The sequence below is a fragment of the Pholcus phalangioides genome, unplaced genomic scaffold (assembly GCF_987345545.1).
Source record: "Pholcus phalangioides strain wild (caught in Gottingen) unplaced genomic scaffold, Ppha-v1.0 ptg000015l_1, whole genome shotgun sequence".
NCBI lineage: Eukaryota > Metazoa > Arthropoda > Arachnida > Araneae > Pholcidae > Pholcus > Pholcus phalangioides.
In genome coordinates, this window is record NW_028301608.1 from 1,147,187 (window position 1) to 1,166,797 (window position 19,611).

Consider the following 19,611-nt stretch of genomic DNA (forward strand, 5'->3'; position numbering starts at 1 on the left):
CTATTCCAAAGTTCTTTTGATACTGGGCTAACCAAGGAGTTACTGCAGCTGACTGGTCCTGAAATTGAAGCAGCGCGAGATGAAGAGCAAGATAAAGAAGTAGAACACAAGTTCACCACAAGTAACAGAGAGGAAGGGCTTCGCAAGCTCAAATCAGTAATAGATTATTTTCATGACATAGATCTCTCTATTTTACGTTCACATGTAGAAAAATTGATAGAGGAATCCTTGTCAACATACTCCAACAGAAAAAACAACAAACAGAAATCACAATGTTCTTTCAGAAAACATCAACAATCTCGCTGCACCCTCTTTTACATTCCCTTCTACCCTGCTCTTTCTAGTGATGTTCAATAAACAAGATATATATAAAAAAAACCTATGGTTTCGGTTATTCGTGGTCACCCCCAGAACATAACCCCCTGCGAATACGGGGGGCCAACTGTACTACAAAAAAAAAACTGGAATACATGGTTTATAATATTGCGTTACTTTTTTGTGCCCTTTCTCCCTGGCTGTAATTATTACCTTTCATATAGCCAAATTTCCCGCATTTTGCCACGTCTTTTAATAACCCTTGGAAATAATCCCTATATCATCTAATGTTAAATAGCAAGCTATTGTGTAATGTTTGCTTTTAATTTAAACAATACCTACAAAAATCTTAAGATACAATTGAAAATTAAAATACTGTGGACTTAGTATTTAGTATTATCTAAATAGATTACACCCTTGACTATCTAATACTTTGGACTGCAACTTAGTAACATCAACTTCACTGACCCTTATCGAAAGTAATGAAATCAGAAGGAATTTTCTATATTGTCATACAGCTAATATCAATTCATGTTGTTGGGTTTCATTAAGAAAAGACATGTGCTTTATTAACGTTTTAAAGGACAATGTGTTCCTTACTCAATTTTTTTCTCCTGAAGGTGTGAGATTCCAAACTTAATTTGAAAAACAAAAATTTCAATCACTTAAACACATACACTATTAATTTTTTAAAAATCACCCATTTTTAAGGAATAATTTTTTTTTCAAGGCCGGGGAAAAAACACAATAAAATTTTTCATACATTTTTTGATGGATACATCTATACTAAAAGAAGGGCAAATAAAACAATCTAAATCTGAATTCAGTGGGTAAAACGTTAGGAACTTCACAAGCTATTTGCTTGGCAAAAATGGTTTTTACTGATTTTTTATCTGCAATCCTTTCGTCTAATTGAAAGGAAAACAGCCGATTCCAAAGGTAAAAAAAATATTCCAAAATATTTCACCTTTTGTGAAATTAGGATTCACAGAACTTGAAAGTTCTTTCACTTCATGAAAGTAAGATTCAAATTTTCAATTCTTTTAATTTTTACCACTACCAAAAATATGGAAGGAACTATTTTGGCCAGGGCATTTTCTCATGGTTTTTCCCACTACGGCAATAAAAAATAATATAAACTTGCCAGCCCTGCAGCAAATGCAAAAAATGACCAACGCGACATTTGAATTCCACTGCTGAGATTGGCAGGTTATTGGTCAAAATATTCTATAAAAACCACATTTTTTTTTAAATCTCTATTTTTGTCTTTAGCACAAATATAAACAATAGAGCAATTCAAAATGCATCCACCCTCCAACTTAAAAGATCTCTGACACAATTAAAAACAATTTCACAATTGATTTTCTTTATAATTGAGATGGCACAACATATACAGCGATCCCTTTTATTTTATTTTTGCACACACAAATACATGTTTTATTCAAAGGTATACAATAAAAAGTTTTTTTATTCAATAAGTAGAGATTTTAAAAAAACCAACTCACAGAATTCCACGGCCGTGGCAACCTTCCTTTGTTACTTTTAAAATGATGAAGAGCTTGAAAACCAAGATGCAACTGAGGTGGTCTATCCATTTTTGCAAAATCTGAACACAAAAATTCTGGTTGATCGATAGATTCACTGAAGGATTTCTGGGGGGAAAAATGAGAAAATAATGTGAATTAAATACAAGTCTAAAATAGTGATTATTAACAGGAACCTTATTTCTCTTCTCTATAACCTAATGATTTCACAATTCTTTTTAACCATTAATTTGTACTAACTGTTGGTTCATCAGTAGTATTTACCAGGGTATCTCAATTTAAATCAGGTTGATTTAAATCTGATACTTTTGATATTTAGAGTGATTTCGAATTGTATGTTTGTTGTTTAAAAAAAAAAACTTGAGATTTAAATACAAGTAAATAGGTGATAGTACAGTTCATATTTTAGTTATTTACACATCTATTTAAACAAATGTGATACAGATATTTTCTGGATATTATGCTGAAGTGAACTCCAAAAGAAAAGTCATCTTGTTTCTGCCGGGACTTTTCTTTCTGAGTTCACCTCAGCATATTATCCAGAAAATATATTTCTTTGATATCTTGGGCTGAGAAAAAAGCTGCCTATCTTTCAAATATGATAGAATTATTTATTTTTTTGGTAAAGGGTTAAGTTTGTAGAATTAATTCAGAAGAGAAGAAAATTAGAAGAATTAGAATTTCGAAAAATCCTCAGAAAAGGAGTTCGTAAAGAAAAAGGCGTCAAAGTCTCTTCCGAGAAATTCTTTCCCATGGAGAGAGTGAAGTTGTTGAAGAGAATATCAACTGCGTAAACAGATTTTTGTACTTGAAATGGAATTTATTAAAGGCTTTGAGGAAGAAGACAATTCATTATCTATGGGAATAATTGCCACAGTTAAGAAACTAGATATCTTTCTTTCTCAAAATAAAAACTCTTTTACCACTAATTTTTTTTTTTTTGTCAGTTTTTTTTTTTATTATGCTGTAACAAAGAAATTTTTCATAGCTCATAATGAATGCATTTGATTATTCAAGATGTTTCTTTTCCGAGAGCAGTGGTTTTCAAAACATTTGTCACTTACAGCCACCTGGTTTATCTGTGGCTTCACAAAAAATAGTTTAGATATTTTCAATTATAAAAGAACCACTTCAAAGCATGAACAGGCACACAAATCAGTTTCTACAGCTTACAGCAACACAGGTTCACCATGCCCCCCCCCCCCAGGAGCCACAACATGCACTTTGAAGAAACACTGGCTTATAGTATTGCAGCAATATATATGTTATCGCAAAAGCCGTTAATGTGCACATTACCTAGCTAATCTGCAGATTAACTGATTTCTGCACTTTAGCAGATATATATATATAAATTTTTTTTATTCAAATTTAATTTATTTCCAAAGTTAATAACACATAAAACAGTCAAATCTCAATGTTTAATGAATTCGTCCATCTCAATGATGGACAAACTAAGTCTCTCCGAAGTTCGTCCTGGACTGGAGCATGGAGCATCCTGTAACGTCTTTGAGACCATACCTACGGAGGGACAGACTTGGTTGAAGCAAGGTTGTAAACAATTCGGTTTTTTTTTCATAAAAAAACCCAGCCCGGGTGGTTTTTCCTAAAAAACCCATGTTTTTTGGGCAAAATTGAGTTTCCTATTTCCACAACCTCAACATATCTAATTTAAACATGTATATACATCCTTTATATGTACATCTTACATTATGTCTAAATATATATTTTTTTGGTGCACGTTAAACTATGTATTTGATTAATAAGATTGACCATACAATAACAGAATAATTGTTTACTTACAGCCTGGGCGGGTTTTTTGTGCAAAATGGGAGGAAAATTGAATTTCTCTTTTCCACAACTTCAAAATATCTAACTTGAACATGTAGGCCTGTGTACATCTTATATTATGTCTAAATATACATTTTTGGTCGTTAAACTATGTATTTGATTAATAAAATTGACCATACAACAAGAGAATAATTTTTTACACACAAACACACCCACTTCTGCTTAATTATGTCTGAACCTTGAGTTGTATGCAAAACTGCAGCAAGAAAATTATTTGTGGTGAAACAAATGAATTTGGATAATGGAAAACAGAGAAATCAGGATGGTGCCTGAATTTTTTTTTTTTTTTCTTCAAATTTTTTAAACCCTGCAGAAAATGTATCCAAAAGTGTCCTGATCCGTCAAAAATAAAATCTTTAGCTATGCAACCAGAACCATATATTTTTTTTAATCAAACCCAAACCAAACTTTCCAGAGCTGAAGTCACATGCATCTCTTTTTCTTGAATTCCTCACTGTTGAAAAATATCCCTGCTTCATTAAATTCTGAAATATTTTCATAAGAGCAGTAATAATTAAAAAATGATCTGGTCAACAGGAGGAGATAGTCATTCTGAAGATTCATTACTCTGCAGGTGCTTTCCACTTGTCCAAATTGGTCAATTTTGGGAACTTAAAACTACAGAATAACGTGAATTTTATTGAATACAAATGTCAATAACATTATTGTTTATTAATATCACTTTATACAAGACAACCTGTCATGTATAGCAACAGAATGCCTTCATCTGGCTGACGATTTTAACAGGCTAATTTTCAGAAGGAAGGGGTTGGGCTTATGAGCATCTTGAAAAATCAAGCTAAGGCTTATTTTCTGTTTAGGTCTTATTTTTGGAGAAAAACTACTTTTTGTTCTGTTTCACTTGAATGTGTTCGTTACCAATGTTGAATTCAAAAATCTCAGTTATTTTCTTTTCGTTATGAGATAATGATATTTTTGTCTCTTGATATTTCAGTCATGAAAGTCTGATGTACCTGTATAAAATTTAATGCAAGCATGCAAATATTTTTTGAATGAAAATTCAGTTTACATACATTGGTTTACTTCTTCACAGAGACTTCAATTTATTTATACAAGGATTTGTGCGTGCGTGTGTAAAATTATTTATGTATTATAAATAAGCAATAATTTCTTTGGATATGTTTATCACATATCAGGTATGATACATATATTGCATATCTAAGTTCATGGTTACATTTTCTGTTTGTGGTTTCTTGTATTATATGTGAATCTCGCACCTAAATGCTTACATAAAAAAAAGGTAGTCAGAAGAATAAAAAAGTGTGATTCCAAGAAATTCTCATTTTTGCTCCCAAAAAAATCTTTAACAAGTACTGCAAAATATACATATTCTAAACACTGCACTATGCAGCAATTTTTTGGATACATAAACTAACCTTGAATAAAAATTTTAACCTGAAAGCAACACATTTTCTTCGAAAACAATTTTACATAAAAAATCCATTTTCTTCAACCTGGGGGGGGGGGGGGGGGGAAGGAATATGGATTTTAATGGGTATATACTCAGAGAGCAAATTTGACAACCCTGGGTTGAAGGGGTGCAGAGAAGAGCTCCGTGTGTCCTTATTGGCACAGGGGGCTTGAGTTATGAAGAGAGACTTCATTTTTTGAATATGTTTACATTGGATGAACGCAAATGTCGGGGAGATATGATAGAACAGTTCAAAATTTTCAATGGGATGAACCATGAATTATTAGTACACTGTCAATCGACTGCTTTTACAAGGGGACCAAGTATCGATTAGTAAGGGACAATTCTAGGTTATGGTGTCGCAGGGAATTTTTCTCTAATAGGATTGTTAATAAATGGAATATAATTAATTACCCCTGGGGGTAAACTAACACAATTGACATGTTTAAAAAGAATTACAATAAATATGTTGGGGTAAATGGGCATTGTATAATATTTTATGTGTATATATTGTTTGTAATTGCATTTTTGTGTTGCTATATTTTTGAAATATATGACATCCATATTTGTTATGGGCATCTTTTTCTCAGCCACCTCGTTGAGCATTTTGCCTGTTGTGGCCTTGTACTTATATTTGTTTGTCCTCTAGAGGCCCGAGCCTCTACAGGGCAGCTAATTAAAAGTGAAGACGGAAGAAACAAAAAAATAAAAATAAAATAAAAGAATAACACGAAGACAAAAGTTATAATAAAAATAAAGTTAAATAATAAAATGATTTTGGATAAATTTTTGTGACAATTAGATTGAAATACATGTTAACACAACAGTAGCATTTAATACAATAAAAATCGATGAGACAACTACAGGCATATTGATAACATAATTTGCTTCTATAATTAAAAATATACATCAATAGTAACAGTAACATATTGCTATTAGAAATTGAAAAATTTGATTTTTTAAATGATGCAAACCTAGATAAATTCAATATTACCAATGGTAAAGTGTTAAATAGTTTAGGAGCAAGGTAGTAAAAATGATAGTGAAATATCATATATAAATGTTAAAGTATGTCTGTCTGTCTGTCTGTATGTATGTATGTCTGTTCTTTATACAAATCTAAGTTTTAGGCCGATCGTCACCAGATTTTGCATATATACCAAACAGGACCACGATTGAACCGTAGGCTACTTTAAAAGTTCGTCAGAGCTCGGCAAATGCCTGAAATGGGCGAAAAACTGTCTGGCAACAATGGCTTTGGGGCCTCAACAATTACTTTCGGAACGTTTACTTTGGTTACCGTGGTTTCCAACAATGCGTTTCAGACGTGTATATATGCCTTTACAATGGTTTGTCACACTTTTAATTCTGTTATTATAACAGTTTATTCCTTTATAATGGTTTGTAACTTTTCCAATCCTCCCAGTAATGGAAGAAAACCCGGGAAGAGCGCCAGGTATTTCTGCTAGCCTATATACAGGGTATCCTGTATATAGGCTAGCCTTTATCTCATCAACCGCCCATCGTAGAGGTATAGTTTCAATTTAAAAAATGCTTAAAAGGCGTTTGAATAATATTCGCTGCAGAAGCTGGACGTATGACGTCGCTAGCAACAGAGGACAACAACTCCGACAACAAAACTGGGAATAAAAATGTTTAACGCCAGCTGATGAACTCAATGGTTGCCTCAAATCATCAACACTCTGGCACGAAGTTAAAAAATTATCATTATCCACTAACATGCGAGTTCAACTGAAAAATGACTCGGCACTGCTATCATTTTCACATCAGTTGATCAAACTTGGCAATGGAAGAATTCCCGTAGAGACTTAAGCACTGGACTGATTATGTTCCCAAATGGATTTTTTTGTTAAATTCAGTTCAAGAACTTCAGTTCAAGCAAACGAAGCCTTCCCAAACATTGAACAAAATCGCCGAAACCATGAGTGGCTTTGTGCGAGAGCGATTCTGGCATCGAAAAATGACAGTGTGAACAAGATAAACGAAAAAATCCTAAAAATTATTCTGGGAGACTCCACATCTTACAAATCGGTTGATGGTGTCACAGACACAGCGCAGACAGTTCTGTATCCTGCAGAATTTTTGAACTCTTTGGATATTCCGAGTGTGCCACAACACAACTTGACCCTCAAAGTCGGAGTACCTATAATGCTTTTAAGAAATTAGGAGACACCGATACTCTGCAATAACAGCAGCCTCTGCGTGAAGAAATTGCACAATTACATCATTGAAGCAACGATTCTAACTGGATGTGCCGGAGGAGAAGACTTCACGTTCCACGTATCCCAATTATCACTGAAGAAATGTCATTCACTTTCAAGCGATTACAGTTCCCGATTTGTTTAGCTTTTGCCATGACAATCCAACAAAGCGCAAGGCCAGTTGTTAGCAGTGGCAGGTATCAACCTACTTGAGCCCTGTTTTTCACACAGACAGTTTACGTCGCGTGTTGGTAATCCCAAAATTTTATACATCTACACACCAGATAGACAAACGAAAATATTCAAAAATAAAAGTAATTTTTCTTACTTTATGCAGAAAGTTTTTTGATTAAGAAATAATTAACAAGCTATATATATGTAAATTTTTTACAGGGCGGGCAACGTTGCCGGGTATCAGCTAGTTTTTTATAAATGAGGGTATGCAGTGAATTTAGTTTGGTCTTCTTTCAATGATATGGACTCCTCTTTGTGTGCATATTGATTTATTACGATATATATAGAGTATGATTTAATAGATGGCGTTATGTCTGATGGGGAGTGGATTTAAATTTCTATAAGTTGAGATTTGAGAGCGAACACTGCAAATAGTTTTGAAACATCTGTTTTGAATAGAACAAATAGGCTGTATATTTGTCTTGTAATTGCCTCCCCAGATGATGACACCATAATTGACAATTGAATAAAACCAAGCTTAATATATTTCTCTCAGAAATTCTGCTGTTACCTAAAGCTAAATTTGATAAAGATATTACCCCAGAATTGGGGAAATTTATTAAATTAATGTATGTTACATATATGACTATGTGCTTGATTTTTTTTATAATTCAATACTGTTTTAAACAATGATTTGTGCTAAAATGGCATTGGTATCCTAATTGAGATTTTTAGTATTTTTTAAAAGACCTTTAGAGCCTAATATTGTCTAAAATTAGAACTATGACTGCTATGAAAAGTATTCGATACCCCTAATAAGTTGGCATTTCAAACTTTAAATTAAAAAATGAGTAAAAATTTAACTTAAATAAAAAAAAAGATTGAAATTAAAAAACCCAATTATTTGTTTGAAAATAATTATTTTTATCAACTCTTGGATGTTTACTTATTGTAATACTACTTGTTTTCAAAAGTTCCTGGAACATTCAGGTAAAAACATTCAAAAAAATTCTCAATTAACATCCACATCATAATAAAAAAAATTATAAAACCACTAGGGATGAAAATAAATAATGCATGGATTATAATGACCTTTTGGAAAAATACTTGACAGGTAAATGACAGGTATGATGGCAAACTTATACCATTCCAAACTTGGGAATAATACTCAACTGTTTACTACAATGAAAATACATATTCTAAAATAACATAAAATTTCACAAATGTTAGATTTATCAGTAATCTGCACAGCTCTGATCACAATAATGATACTCACAAATGATATTTCTTTTGGCATTTGAACTTGAGTGGCAATGCCTCCTCTCCTATATTCACTGAAGTTAGATGTATCACCAATACTGAATGTATACGGACCTGTAGCAAATAAACAGTTAAAATACAATACATTAACTTTGCAGGAACATTCTATAGCAATACATACACCTACAGCAAGGGTCTTCAAAACATGGCCAATCAAATTCAATATTGTGGCACAACCAGCAATTTTGAAAACTGACTGATGTGCCTTAATGGTAATACCCACAGCAAAATATACTGAAAACTGATGTACAATGCAGAACAATCTTGGTAAAAATTGTAAAAAAAAATATATAACTTGAGTAGAAAACACTATTATGGGAATTACTACCAAAGGAAATTTTCAGTCAGCTACGAGCTGAATGCAAAACATTCTGGTATGTGTGTGTGTTTGAAACACATTTATTTCCACAATAGAATACAAAATAAAAGACTGGCGCAGAAAACCAAATATATTGACAATTTGCTATTTTTTCGTCCTAGTCAGGGTTGGTAAAAAAACCAGTTTGGTTTAAACCAGGTTTTTTGGTTTAAATAGCAATAACATTAAAAACAATGAAATTTCTGAAAAATCATTTAAACTTCTAAATAAAATAAAATGTTCATTAATGAAATTAACACTATTCCATATGAATTAATCTAGAAATATTTCTTACATTTTAATAAAGCCAACTTTTGCAATTTAATTATTTTTTGCTGAACTCAATAAATTACTGTGTTTGAAAATTGTTAATATACAGTTACTATTAACCGTGTAATATAAAGGGGTGTTTTCTCCAGTTACTTTCATTATACTTAATTAGGAAGTTATTTTACAAAAACTGATAAAAATTAGGTGAATATAACATAGCTGCCAACTTTTGAAAATGAAAATTCGGGAGATTTTCGCGCACACCCGTATTTTATGCGTCTCCCTAATAAATACAATAGGGATTTTTCCAAATAAAATAGGGATTTTCCAAACATAAAAGTTAAAGTGTAGGGAATAAAATCCCTACTCAAAAACTGAAGTCAAATTAAAATAGGGATTTTACACACATGGAAGTTAAACCCTTGGGAATAAAATTCCTACGCAAAAAACAAGTGAAATTGGAGGTCAAAACTTCAATGATGTAAAAATAAATATTGTGTTCAATCAGAAACGCTGTGAACAAACATTCTGCGCGAATGACCCCAAAATCATCGGAAGATGAAGGAAAACACCGTCAATTTTTGAAGAACACTGACTTTTTGTGACACTTGCTTGATGTTTTTTTTTCACTTCACGAGTGATGATGGCAGTCTTTCCATGACCGATGTTTATGTCCGTAACACAACTTGTACAAAAAGGAAAAGTCGGCCCTCTTCTGGAACGTTTGATGAAAGGAAATTCATCGGAATAAGTATCTTTAAAATTGATTAAATATGTTTTTGCTTATCATTATTCATGCTTTGTTATATCGCACGTACGTAACTTAAACAAAAGAAATTTTGACCACATGTGCATCACCATAATCTTCAATTATTATCCAGGACTATTGGCTGCTAAGCCATTTCCCTGCACGATAAGACAAACAACTTTCTTGTTACCATCAGAGGGTTTGTAAAACTTCCTTAAAAAGGGAATTTCCCCATTTACGACGTGTGACGTCATTTCGAAAGGGATAAAAAAGAGGCTTCATGCCCCACAAGAAATTCCTTAGGGATCGTTTTCATAAGCGGGGATTTTTTTAATGAAGTAGGGAATTTTTAGGGACAATTAGGGATTTTTGTGATTTTCGTAAAAATTCGGGAGATTTAAGAACATTTCGGGAGATCGAGCGATGAAGATAAAATTCGGGAGATTCCCGAAAAATTCGGGAGACTTGGCAGCTATGATATAATGAAGCATAAATAATGCAATTAATTAGCGATGATTTACGATATACAGGGTGATTATATATAACTAAAATTCCAGTTTAATAAAACATTGTAAAAAAGAACGATTGTCAGAATTACTTGAAAATTTACACGAATATTCCTGAAGCAATGGAATTTTATATGGCAAAGGGGGAAAAATAATTAAAAATGAAAAATTAATGACAACTCATTGAATTTGCTTGCAGAATGGGTACGATGACCATTAAGGATAAAATGATAACTTAGTTAGCATTGCACAATTTCATAATTCATGGAAGCATCACAAAAATGAAATAATTGAACGAATAACTACAACTTACAAGATGTTAAATATATATTATCTATCGTAATCTGGCAATGAAGTGAAAGCACAAAAATAATTGTTCAACAACAGATCAGACTATGTCATGATGTGGATGTGCTTGCACATCACAATGTTGTGCAATCCAATCTCTATTCATGAGATTTTAAGGTGCGTGTCCCCTTCCCCCCCCCCCCCCCAGCCAGAAGTTACAAGGGTTAAGGTCACGTGAACTGATGGCCGGCCAGATGTCATGCCATTCCGCTATTGTCAAAATGGTTCTTAAGCAACTGCTTTGCTGGTATTGAAATGTGCATCTTGATAAAAGTGGTGCTATCCACACACTGATGCTGATGAACTGTCGAAATGATGTGGTTGCACAAAATAGATGATGCTGTACTGGGCCAGCAGTATAATCTACTTGCACTTTTCTTTTTCCAAAGAAATTTCCAGAGTACCCCATGTAAATTTTCAAGTCATTCTGACCAGTACTTCTTATTGTGTAGTTTTGGAATCAAAACTTAAATTATAATCATCCTGTATATAGCTGATTATTTTTCATTAAGCTGTTACTACTAAACCTTGATTAACTGGGCTTAATGGTGAAAGTATAAAAAAAAGCTATTGAATCTTAAGACTGGGTGATATAGGGTACGAGATGTGCTACTTCTTATGGGAGAGAAAATGAAAATGTTTGAGGTAAGATGTAACTACTACAGGCCTAGAAGTGAAAAGTAGGAAAAATAAGAACATCATTGACAAAAAATAGGAAAAAAATAGGGGGGGAAAAAATGGAATTCCCAAATTATCATGGCATTTAAAAATGTTGTTGCCATTGAGATTCACGCCTTATATACTTTAATCATAGTATTATCTATAGATATTTTAAGAAACAAGTTCTAATGAATTTAAAAAATTTTCACAGAATGTATGGTATTGAAAACAGATGGCAAAACAATGTAAATGGCAAAACTAAAAAGAAATTAATCAAATTTCTACAGTTAATTGAAAAGTCCAACTATTGATCATGATCAATTTTTCCCGTGCTTTTCAAAGAAAGAAAGAAAAAAACAGTCTAGGTGCCATAGAAATGTAACCCATGCATGCTTAACCAATTGCCCATTGCCCACGGGCAGAATGTGGCCCCAGTCATCTGTTGTGGCTCACAACTTCAAATCTTATTTTGTAAAAATGCCCCAAGCAACACTTCTACATTGTTCAACCCTACCCTGCAGCACAGTTTCAGGTCATTCAAGTGGCTCGCACCACATTTACAGATCACCACGGCACAGTTCCAGAGCACTCATATGTTCATGAATGTCATCTGTTTTTTTGTATTTTTTTTCAAAGACAACGGCAGTCATCAATAGCATACACACTAACCCCTAGTATGCCTTAAAACACACATGCTAACCAATGGCCCTCAGAGTTACCTTATGTGGCCCAAGAACAATCATCAAAACATTTAATTAGGACTCATTTCCAGATTAATTCAATGGCTTGCGGCACATTTCCAGATCATTTACGCTGCCAACAGCATATATCCAGATCACTTAAGTGACCCCAAGCACATTTCAAGATCACTTGAGTGACCCGAGGCAAACCCTCAGTTAACTCCCATGGCTCGTAGTTCAGTTGCAGATTACTGTAAGTGGCTGGAGGCACATTTACAGATAATATGAGTGGCCCACGGCATGCTTCAAGAGCACTTGAGTGGCTCACCGCACACAGATTTCTTTAGTGCCATTCTTGACACATTTCCACTCAAGTGGTCTGCTGCACACTTTCAGATCATCCAAGTGACTTGTGGCACATTTACAGATGATTCAAGCAACCAGCGGCACACTTTCAGACCACCTGAATGACTCGCGGCACATTACAACTTAACTCAACCTTATGAAGAGTGTGGGGCCACTTCATTGATTTGAAAATGTGTCGCGGGCCACTGAATTAAGTGATCTCGAACAGCGCCGCAGATTATTTGTGTGATCTGGAAATGTGCTGCGGGTCATTTAAATGAGGTAAGAATGCAAGATTCATCGAAAGACTGGTTATTTGTGGAGATGAAGATTACAAGGAAGAAAATTCATCACTGCCCCCACGGGGACTCGAACCCCGGTCTCTCGCTTGCCGGACGAGTGCTCTACCATCTAAGCTATGGAAGCAGATAGAATATTTCAACCTTGGAGCGTATATATATGTTGAAAGGCACCGTAGATGGACGGCGTCAACAATCAACTAATAGCTCGTGAATGACAAAGGCCAACCAGATGGCCATATTCATCGAGTCCCCGTGGGGGCAGTGATGAATTTTCTTCCTTGTAATCTTCATCTCCACAAATAACCAGTCTTTCGATGAATCTTGCATTGACAAGTGGTGAGGACGTTTCTATATGAGGTAAGAATGTGCCGTGAGCCCCTTAATTCATTTGTAAGTGCACCGAGGCCACTTGAGGCACGCCATATTTAGGCCATGGGTTAAGCACATGCTTAAAATAAGGGGCCGTTCAAGTATTATGTCAGCAAATTTTTAGCGATTTTTGACCCCTTCCCCCACATTGTTAGAAATCAGCATAACTCTTACCCTCCCCCTTTCAGCAAAATTTCGTCAGCGCTCTGCCCCCCCCCTCCTAACGCACAGTGGTTGGATCAGAGACGTACGTGGGAAGGGGATCTTGGTTGGGGGCTCGTGGTCGTTCTACCCCTCCTCCCCAATCCAGACGATCAAAAATATATTTTTTAATCAAATTTTTATTTTTAAAAATTAAAATTTCGAAAGAAAATATCTTATTATAATGTGAAAATTTCTGTTAATTTCAATACTATTTGAAGGCTAAGAATTCAAAATTTCTTTTTAAGAAATTCATTGCAACCCTACCTCTAAGTAGCAGCTACCTCTAGGAGCACTGTGAGGTCTGCTACTGGTACACTAGTCTTTGTGTCCCTTAGGAGCAGCTGGTGTCTTTATTGGATTATTAAGACCACCTGTGTCCCTAGCATAATGTCACTACTATTGCTGCTTCTTTGTGAAGGAAAAAAACAACCCTGTGAGATACGACGTTAAGATGTGTAATGCAATCCTTATTCATGAATTTGCTAAAGATAGAGAACCAAAATGTAGCCAATAGTTAGAAAATGTGGCAAGAATGAAAAATTTTGGCTTCTATATATAACTTTGAGCAACCAAGACACTAAACATAAAAAAAAATTATATTCAAGCCACTTTTTATGAGATTTTTTTTGAAAAAACCACTTGTATCATCTTACACCATTTAAAGATGTACCATCAGAATATACCCTAAGAATATAAAATGTGGTAAGAATGAACGATTTTGGCTAATAATGAACCAATACGATATTTTTCAAGGGAAAAAATATTTAGGTCACTTTTATATGGTTGTTTTGAAAAATCAGACTTTTTTTTCAAACCACTTGGTTAAAACCAACGTGGTTTAAACCAAACAACCCTGGTCTTATCACAGCAATTAAAAGAAATGGCATACCAAAAACTTTAACTTGACGGGGATCACTGTGATTCAATCCATCCATACCCTGTACTTCAGAAATCACTACATAATCTCCATCTTCAAAACCATGCCTGGTCTCATCCAAACATGTGACAACAGATTCACGTTCCTTAAAAAGAAATGCATAGGTTCAAAGCTTTATTCAAAAACATGAGGTAAACATATCTGTACAACATATAGCCTACGGAAAAAGACTTAAAATTAGAGCTAATAAACAGTTGTAAAAACTGTCTTTATACTAAAATTATTTATAGTTCATTCCCCCCCCCCCCCCGTGTTTTGACTAATCAACTATAAATAATTTTGAACCTTTCACTATATTGAAGCATCAATATCCTCTACTGAAATATAATTTTATTTCAAAATTAGTCAAGTCCTAGAGGTTTAACACACAAGCATTTAAATATGTCACAAAAAAGTAAGAGTTGAACAACTTTATGGTATTGTACACTTTATATGAAATCCAGTACCTAATTGGTCTTCAAGATCCTGCTTCAAGATCTTTTGATATGAATTTTTTTTTTAATTCCATGAATGTTCATTCAATTATATCAAAAAAATATAGAGCGTACAGAAGTATAACCCATCAAACTAATAGTATTCAATTATGACAAAATCAGTGGTATTAGACCGGAACTATCTTCTCGTAAAAAAAACAAAAAAACTATTGCATTTAACATTAAAAAATTCATTACTCTGGTAATTGATGCAATCATCACAGAAAGAGGTTGTTCTCCTTTGACATCAGTGACGGTGAAAGACCTTCCAAAATCACAGAATATTTGCCTATGTATAAAAAAGTACTAGTCAAAAAACTATATAAATAATGTGCGAGATGAGTAAAGGTCAATAAATTTCGGTCAACACAAGTAATGTTTTGATACCAATTCATCTGACTCACCCAAATAAGCCTTTGGTATCTGCAACAATCAATGCTATGTCATTATTGTGACAAATCTCTCCAATGGCTCTCTGTTCCTCAAGGGAAGAGTTAGTAAGTACAACCACCTAAATTCACATATATATGAAAAAAAATCATGATTATAACAAGGCCATTGCTTTAGAAAAAACTTTAAAAATTTTATAAACCTGTTACTTTAAAAATTCTGCATATTTAAGATTTAATAAATAATGTGTGGGTTTTTTCTATATAACGTTTTGCTCCTTTTTTATACATAAAATAATTTTCACATTACTAAAAATTAAATATCATGCATGCTGATTATGTGGGGTTCTGTGGCCAAGCATATCCATTTTGATGTTGGTACAATTGATACTTTTTAGATTCCCTTTGAAATTTTTTTTATGTAGCTTGCCAAGAAAGTAAAAATACATTGTATATATGCAGAAAGGTAATGTTTCTGTACATACATTCGAAACAAAAATACTGGCTTTGATCCTTTCACTTTCCCTTGCAGCCTTTCATCATTGGTATGCTAAGTTTGTTTCGAGTGAAATGCGGTTACAATTCAGAATCCAGCTAATTGTAAAACATACTTTTGGGTCATTCCACGCCAAATCGCCCAGCTATGGTCTCAGATTTCAATGATTTTTTTTTTGTTTGTTGCTTTCACTATCCTTACTAACCATAAGAAATATTATTTGCATATCACTAAAACTTTGAGAAAAAAAGTTAAAATTTATTTTAAAAAATGATGCAGACGACTTTTCTGAAACTCATTTAAGCTGCATCGTTCCTGGTCAATATTCCTATGACCAGGAATATTGTATTCACTAGACATATCCAAAGCAATAAAAATAAAGTCAGCACATTGTCAATTCAAGATCATGTCGTCTGTCCCATTCTAGATGGCTAAATGGGACCCAAGACATCTTGGGTTTACGACACTTGGTTGTGTACAAATCAATATTGACATTTCATAAAAATAAGAGTTTATGCTCTCCTAAAAAATTCATTTCTCTGAGGAGACCTAGTGAAATATTTGAAATCCCTTTACATAGAAAACAGATACTTAAAAAAACACTTCATCTATTTAGCTCCCAAAATTTACAATGCCCTGCCATTTGAATTAACAAATATAGCTTCATATTCTAAATTTAAAAAGGAATTATTTAGTTACGTTGCTGCTAACGCCAACATTGGAGACTATTATTAAATGTATATCACGGGACTATGTGAATACGGTACTTGAATTAAAATTGTCAATTTATGTTTATGACTATTATCAACATGTACATTATATATGACTGAAAATTGTTTTGACTATGATCATTAATTTCATTAATTGGTTGTCAGTACGGGCATAGTTACCCTTTGACAACTCATATATATTAATTCACTTGCATATATTGCTATATCACATTATAGTATATTATATTCAATCAAATTCATTCAAAAACACAATAAAGTTTGTGACAGTTTAAAAACAAATGCAACCAATAGAGTGATAAGGATATAGGCCTACTCAAGTTAGCCAAATCCTTCTGCGAACCTGAAGTTCTCTTCATCTTGAAATACCTGGTGTGGTTCCACATCGAAAAAAACAAATATTTTAGTGACCCGCTAAATATGTTTTTCCTGCAGTTCAAACATTGCTGCATTTATTTGACGACTTAAGTTCTCAATCCCAATAATTGAACGTAATGCATTGTTTGCACACTCTGAAAATTTAATGTTGACTATGATTGTTGATGGCACAGAAAACTTTCGAGAGCGCTTGGATATATATGAACTTTAACCCTTTATACCCTGACGGTACTTTAAAGTACCAGGTTGGATAATGTTTCAAACTGACTAATTGTTTCAAAAACATTGTTTTTTGTGTGTCTTTAAAAAGTTTCTCCCACATACTCAGACAGTCAAGACATGTATCAAACTTTTTATCGAGGCCTCAACTACAGTGCATAGGAATGAAGCTAGAAATGTACATCAGATCTACGCTATTATCAAGATCAGTTATGCCCGATTTCTACCAAAAGTCAGATTTTGAATACGTTAATTTTGGCGTACAGTTTTGAAATTTAATGTAAATTACACACATGCACCTACTTTGGACGGTTGTTTGAGTAGGGTGTGTGGGTGGAACTCGACATGCAATTACCTCCTTGTGATGAATTCTGGATCGTTTTGGTCTGACAAAACGGGCTAAAAGGTGCACACCGAAACTTTGAAAAACAGGGATTATCCAAATTTTTACGACACGTTGCGCGACCGATAAACATTAAAATATTAATGATATTTTAACAATTTATTCTGCTTTATTGAATCATAACTTTTTGCATGTTGATCGTAGAATTTTAACTAATATTAAAAAATTAAAGAAAAATATTTGATTTTGTCAATTTTCAGAAAGTACAATGTGCTACCAGAAGATAACAACCGATTTAAAAAATTTTTTACGTGATTTTTCTTATTAAAGGAGGCAACTTTTCCGCACTATAGAGATTTGAAAATAAAAACTTAATCTTTTTCGACCCACCCTACTGTGTGTCCAACTGTTTTGTAATTCAAACTGTTGTTTTACCTATACACAAAATGTGTACCATAATTTTCAATGACGATTGCTAGTTACTGACCAAGACCATGTAAATACAAAATTCTTTCCATCCAGACAGAAGTTTTTAATGACTACTCTACTTGTTGAACCCTTAAACTAAGCAAATGAAAAATTAATAAACCAAATGGTCTACATACGTCCCTCCCCCACTAATTTTATGATTTTTAAGGTTATTTCTGCTTTGGAGGAATCATTAATTGCAATCTGCAACATTTGAACTGTTTGGCAATATATCGATAATTCCCTGCTCAATTAAAACAAATTACACAAATTTTATAGATAGGATTTGGTAAAAAAAAAGAAGAAAAAACTAGAAAGGAGGACAAAACAGAGAAAGACATTTTAACAAAAAGTAGAATAAGTGGGAGCCCTGCATCTAGTAAATCACCACCAGGCACTATATACATTAGGTTTTAGTTCTATTCATCTACCTCAGCTACAACACAATCAGGTTGTATCCAATAATTTTATCCTTCATGATTTCATGCCCCATATTCTAGCTTTTTCATCAGCAATTTTATATTACTCAGAAAAATCTATAGGTCTATATTTTTATTATTAAAAGCCCCCCCCCCCCAAAAAAAAATTATAATGTAGAATTTTTCACAAGTATAACTATTTTATTTTTATCATATATATATATTTTAAGCAGTATTAAAAAAAAAATTAAACAACATATTTTTTAAAAAACAATTTTTGGTAAAATACCTTCATATTAAAAATAACCCAAAAATACATCTATATATGTTTAACAATATCTGGATTTATCAAAAACAAAGTAATTTTGCAAAAAAAAATATTACCAAATTGCAAAAGTTTGAAAATGTTGAAGAAATATTTATAGATCAATTAAAAGTGATTAAATAAAGTAATTTCAATTATTTGGAATTTGAACACTTTTCTAAGAATCTTTTCAACATGAAGGTTAAATTTAAAATGACTTCAACAATAAATTAACATAATGCAAGTATAAATTTTAACCACAACCATGATTGGACACATTACATCAATATTTCTAATTATTTCATGAATTTATTTGATCCTTGAATTTTAAAATTTATTAAATGCTTTTGAATTACTGCATTAACTACTCATGAAACTTAATTTAGTGAATACTAATTAACATACATGAAAGATAAAATATAACTTTAAATTTTTATTTTAAAGCATGAATCATTATGCATAAATATAATTAATGCAATCATATAAATGCAATGGTGTTTTGTGACTAAAATTTATCAACTGCCAAAATGTACATATATATTCCTCTAATTTATTAGTAGGATATAGGATTAAATTTAAAAAAAAATTATGCTGTGCATCCAAAAAAGTTTAAAAAGTTGTTTTTACAAAAAAAAAAAAATTAAAAAATAAAAAATTAAAAAAAAAAATAAAAAATAAATAAATAAATAAATAAATTTACCAAAACGCTCACAAAAATTTAAACCTTATTGCAAAAAAAATTAATTTTTTTTTTTGCAATAAGGTTTAAATTTTTGTGAGCATTTTGGTAAAAATTCCATTTGAATGTATCA

At 32.8% G+C, this 19,611-nt stretch overlaps 1 protein-coding gene and 1 non-coding gene across 3 annotated transcripts in view; both read right to left on the reverse strand.

Annotated features, from left to right (window-relative positions):
• Uba1 (ubiquitin-like activating enzyme 1) overlaps nucleotides 1-19,611 on the reverse strand; it is a 122,051-nt gene that overhangs the window by 61,317 nt on the left and 41,123 nt on the right. For both annotated transcript variants that reach the window (XM_089242485.1, XM_089242486.1), the window contains exons 5-9: nucleotides 15,460-15,566; nucleotides 15,254-15,344; nucleotides 14,535-14,667; nucleotides 8,812-8,909; nucleotides 1,821-1,967 (exon numbers count right to left, since the gene is read on the reverse strand). In XM_089242485.1, the coding sequence (XP_089098611.1) occupies nucleotides 1,821-1,967; nucleotides 8,812-8,909; nucleotides 14,535-14,667; nucleotides 15,254-15,344; nucleotides 15,460-15,566 (576 nt within the window). The remainder of the gene's footprint in view (nucleotides 1-1,820; nucleotides 1,968-8,811; nucleotides 8,910-14,534; nucleotides 14,668-15,253; nucleotides 15,345-15,459; nucleotides 15,567-19,611) is intronic.
• Nucleotides 13,125-13,196, reverse strand: TRNAA-GGC (transfer RNA alanine (anticodon GGC)). The gene has a single exon. It is a non-coding gene; the product is annotated as a tRNA-Ala (tRNA).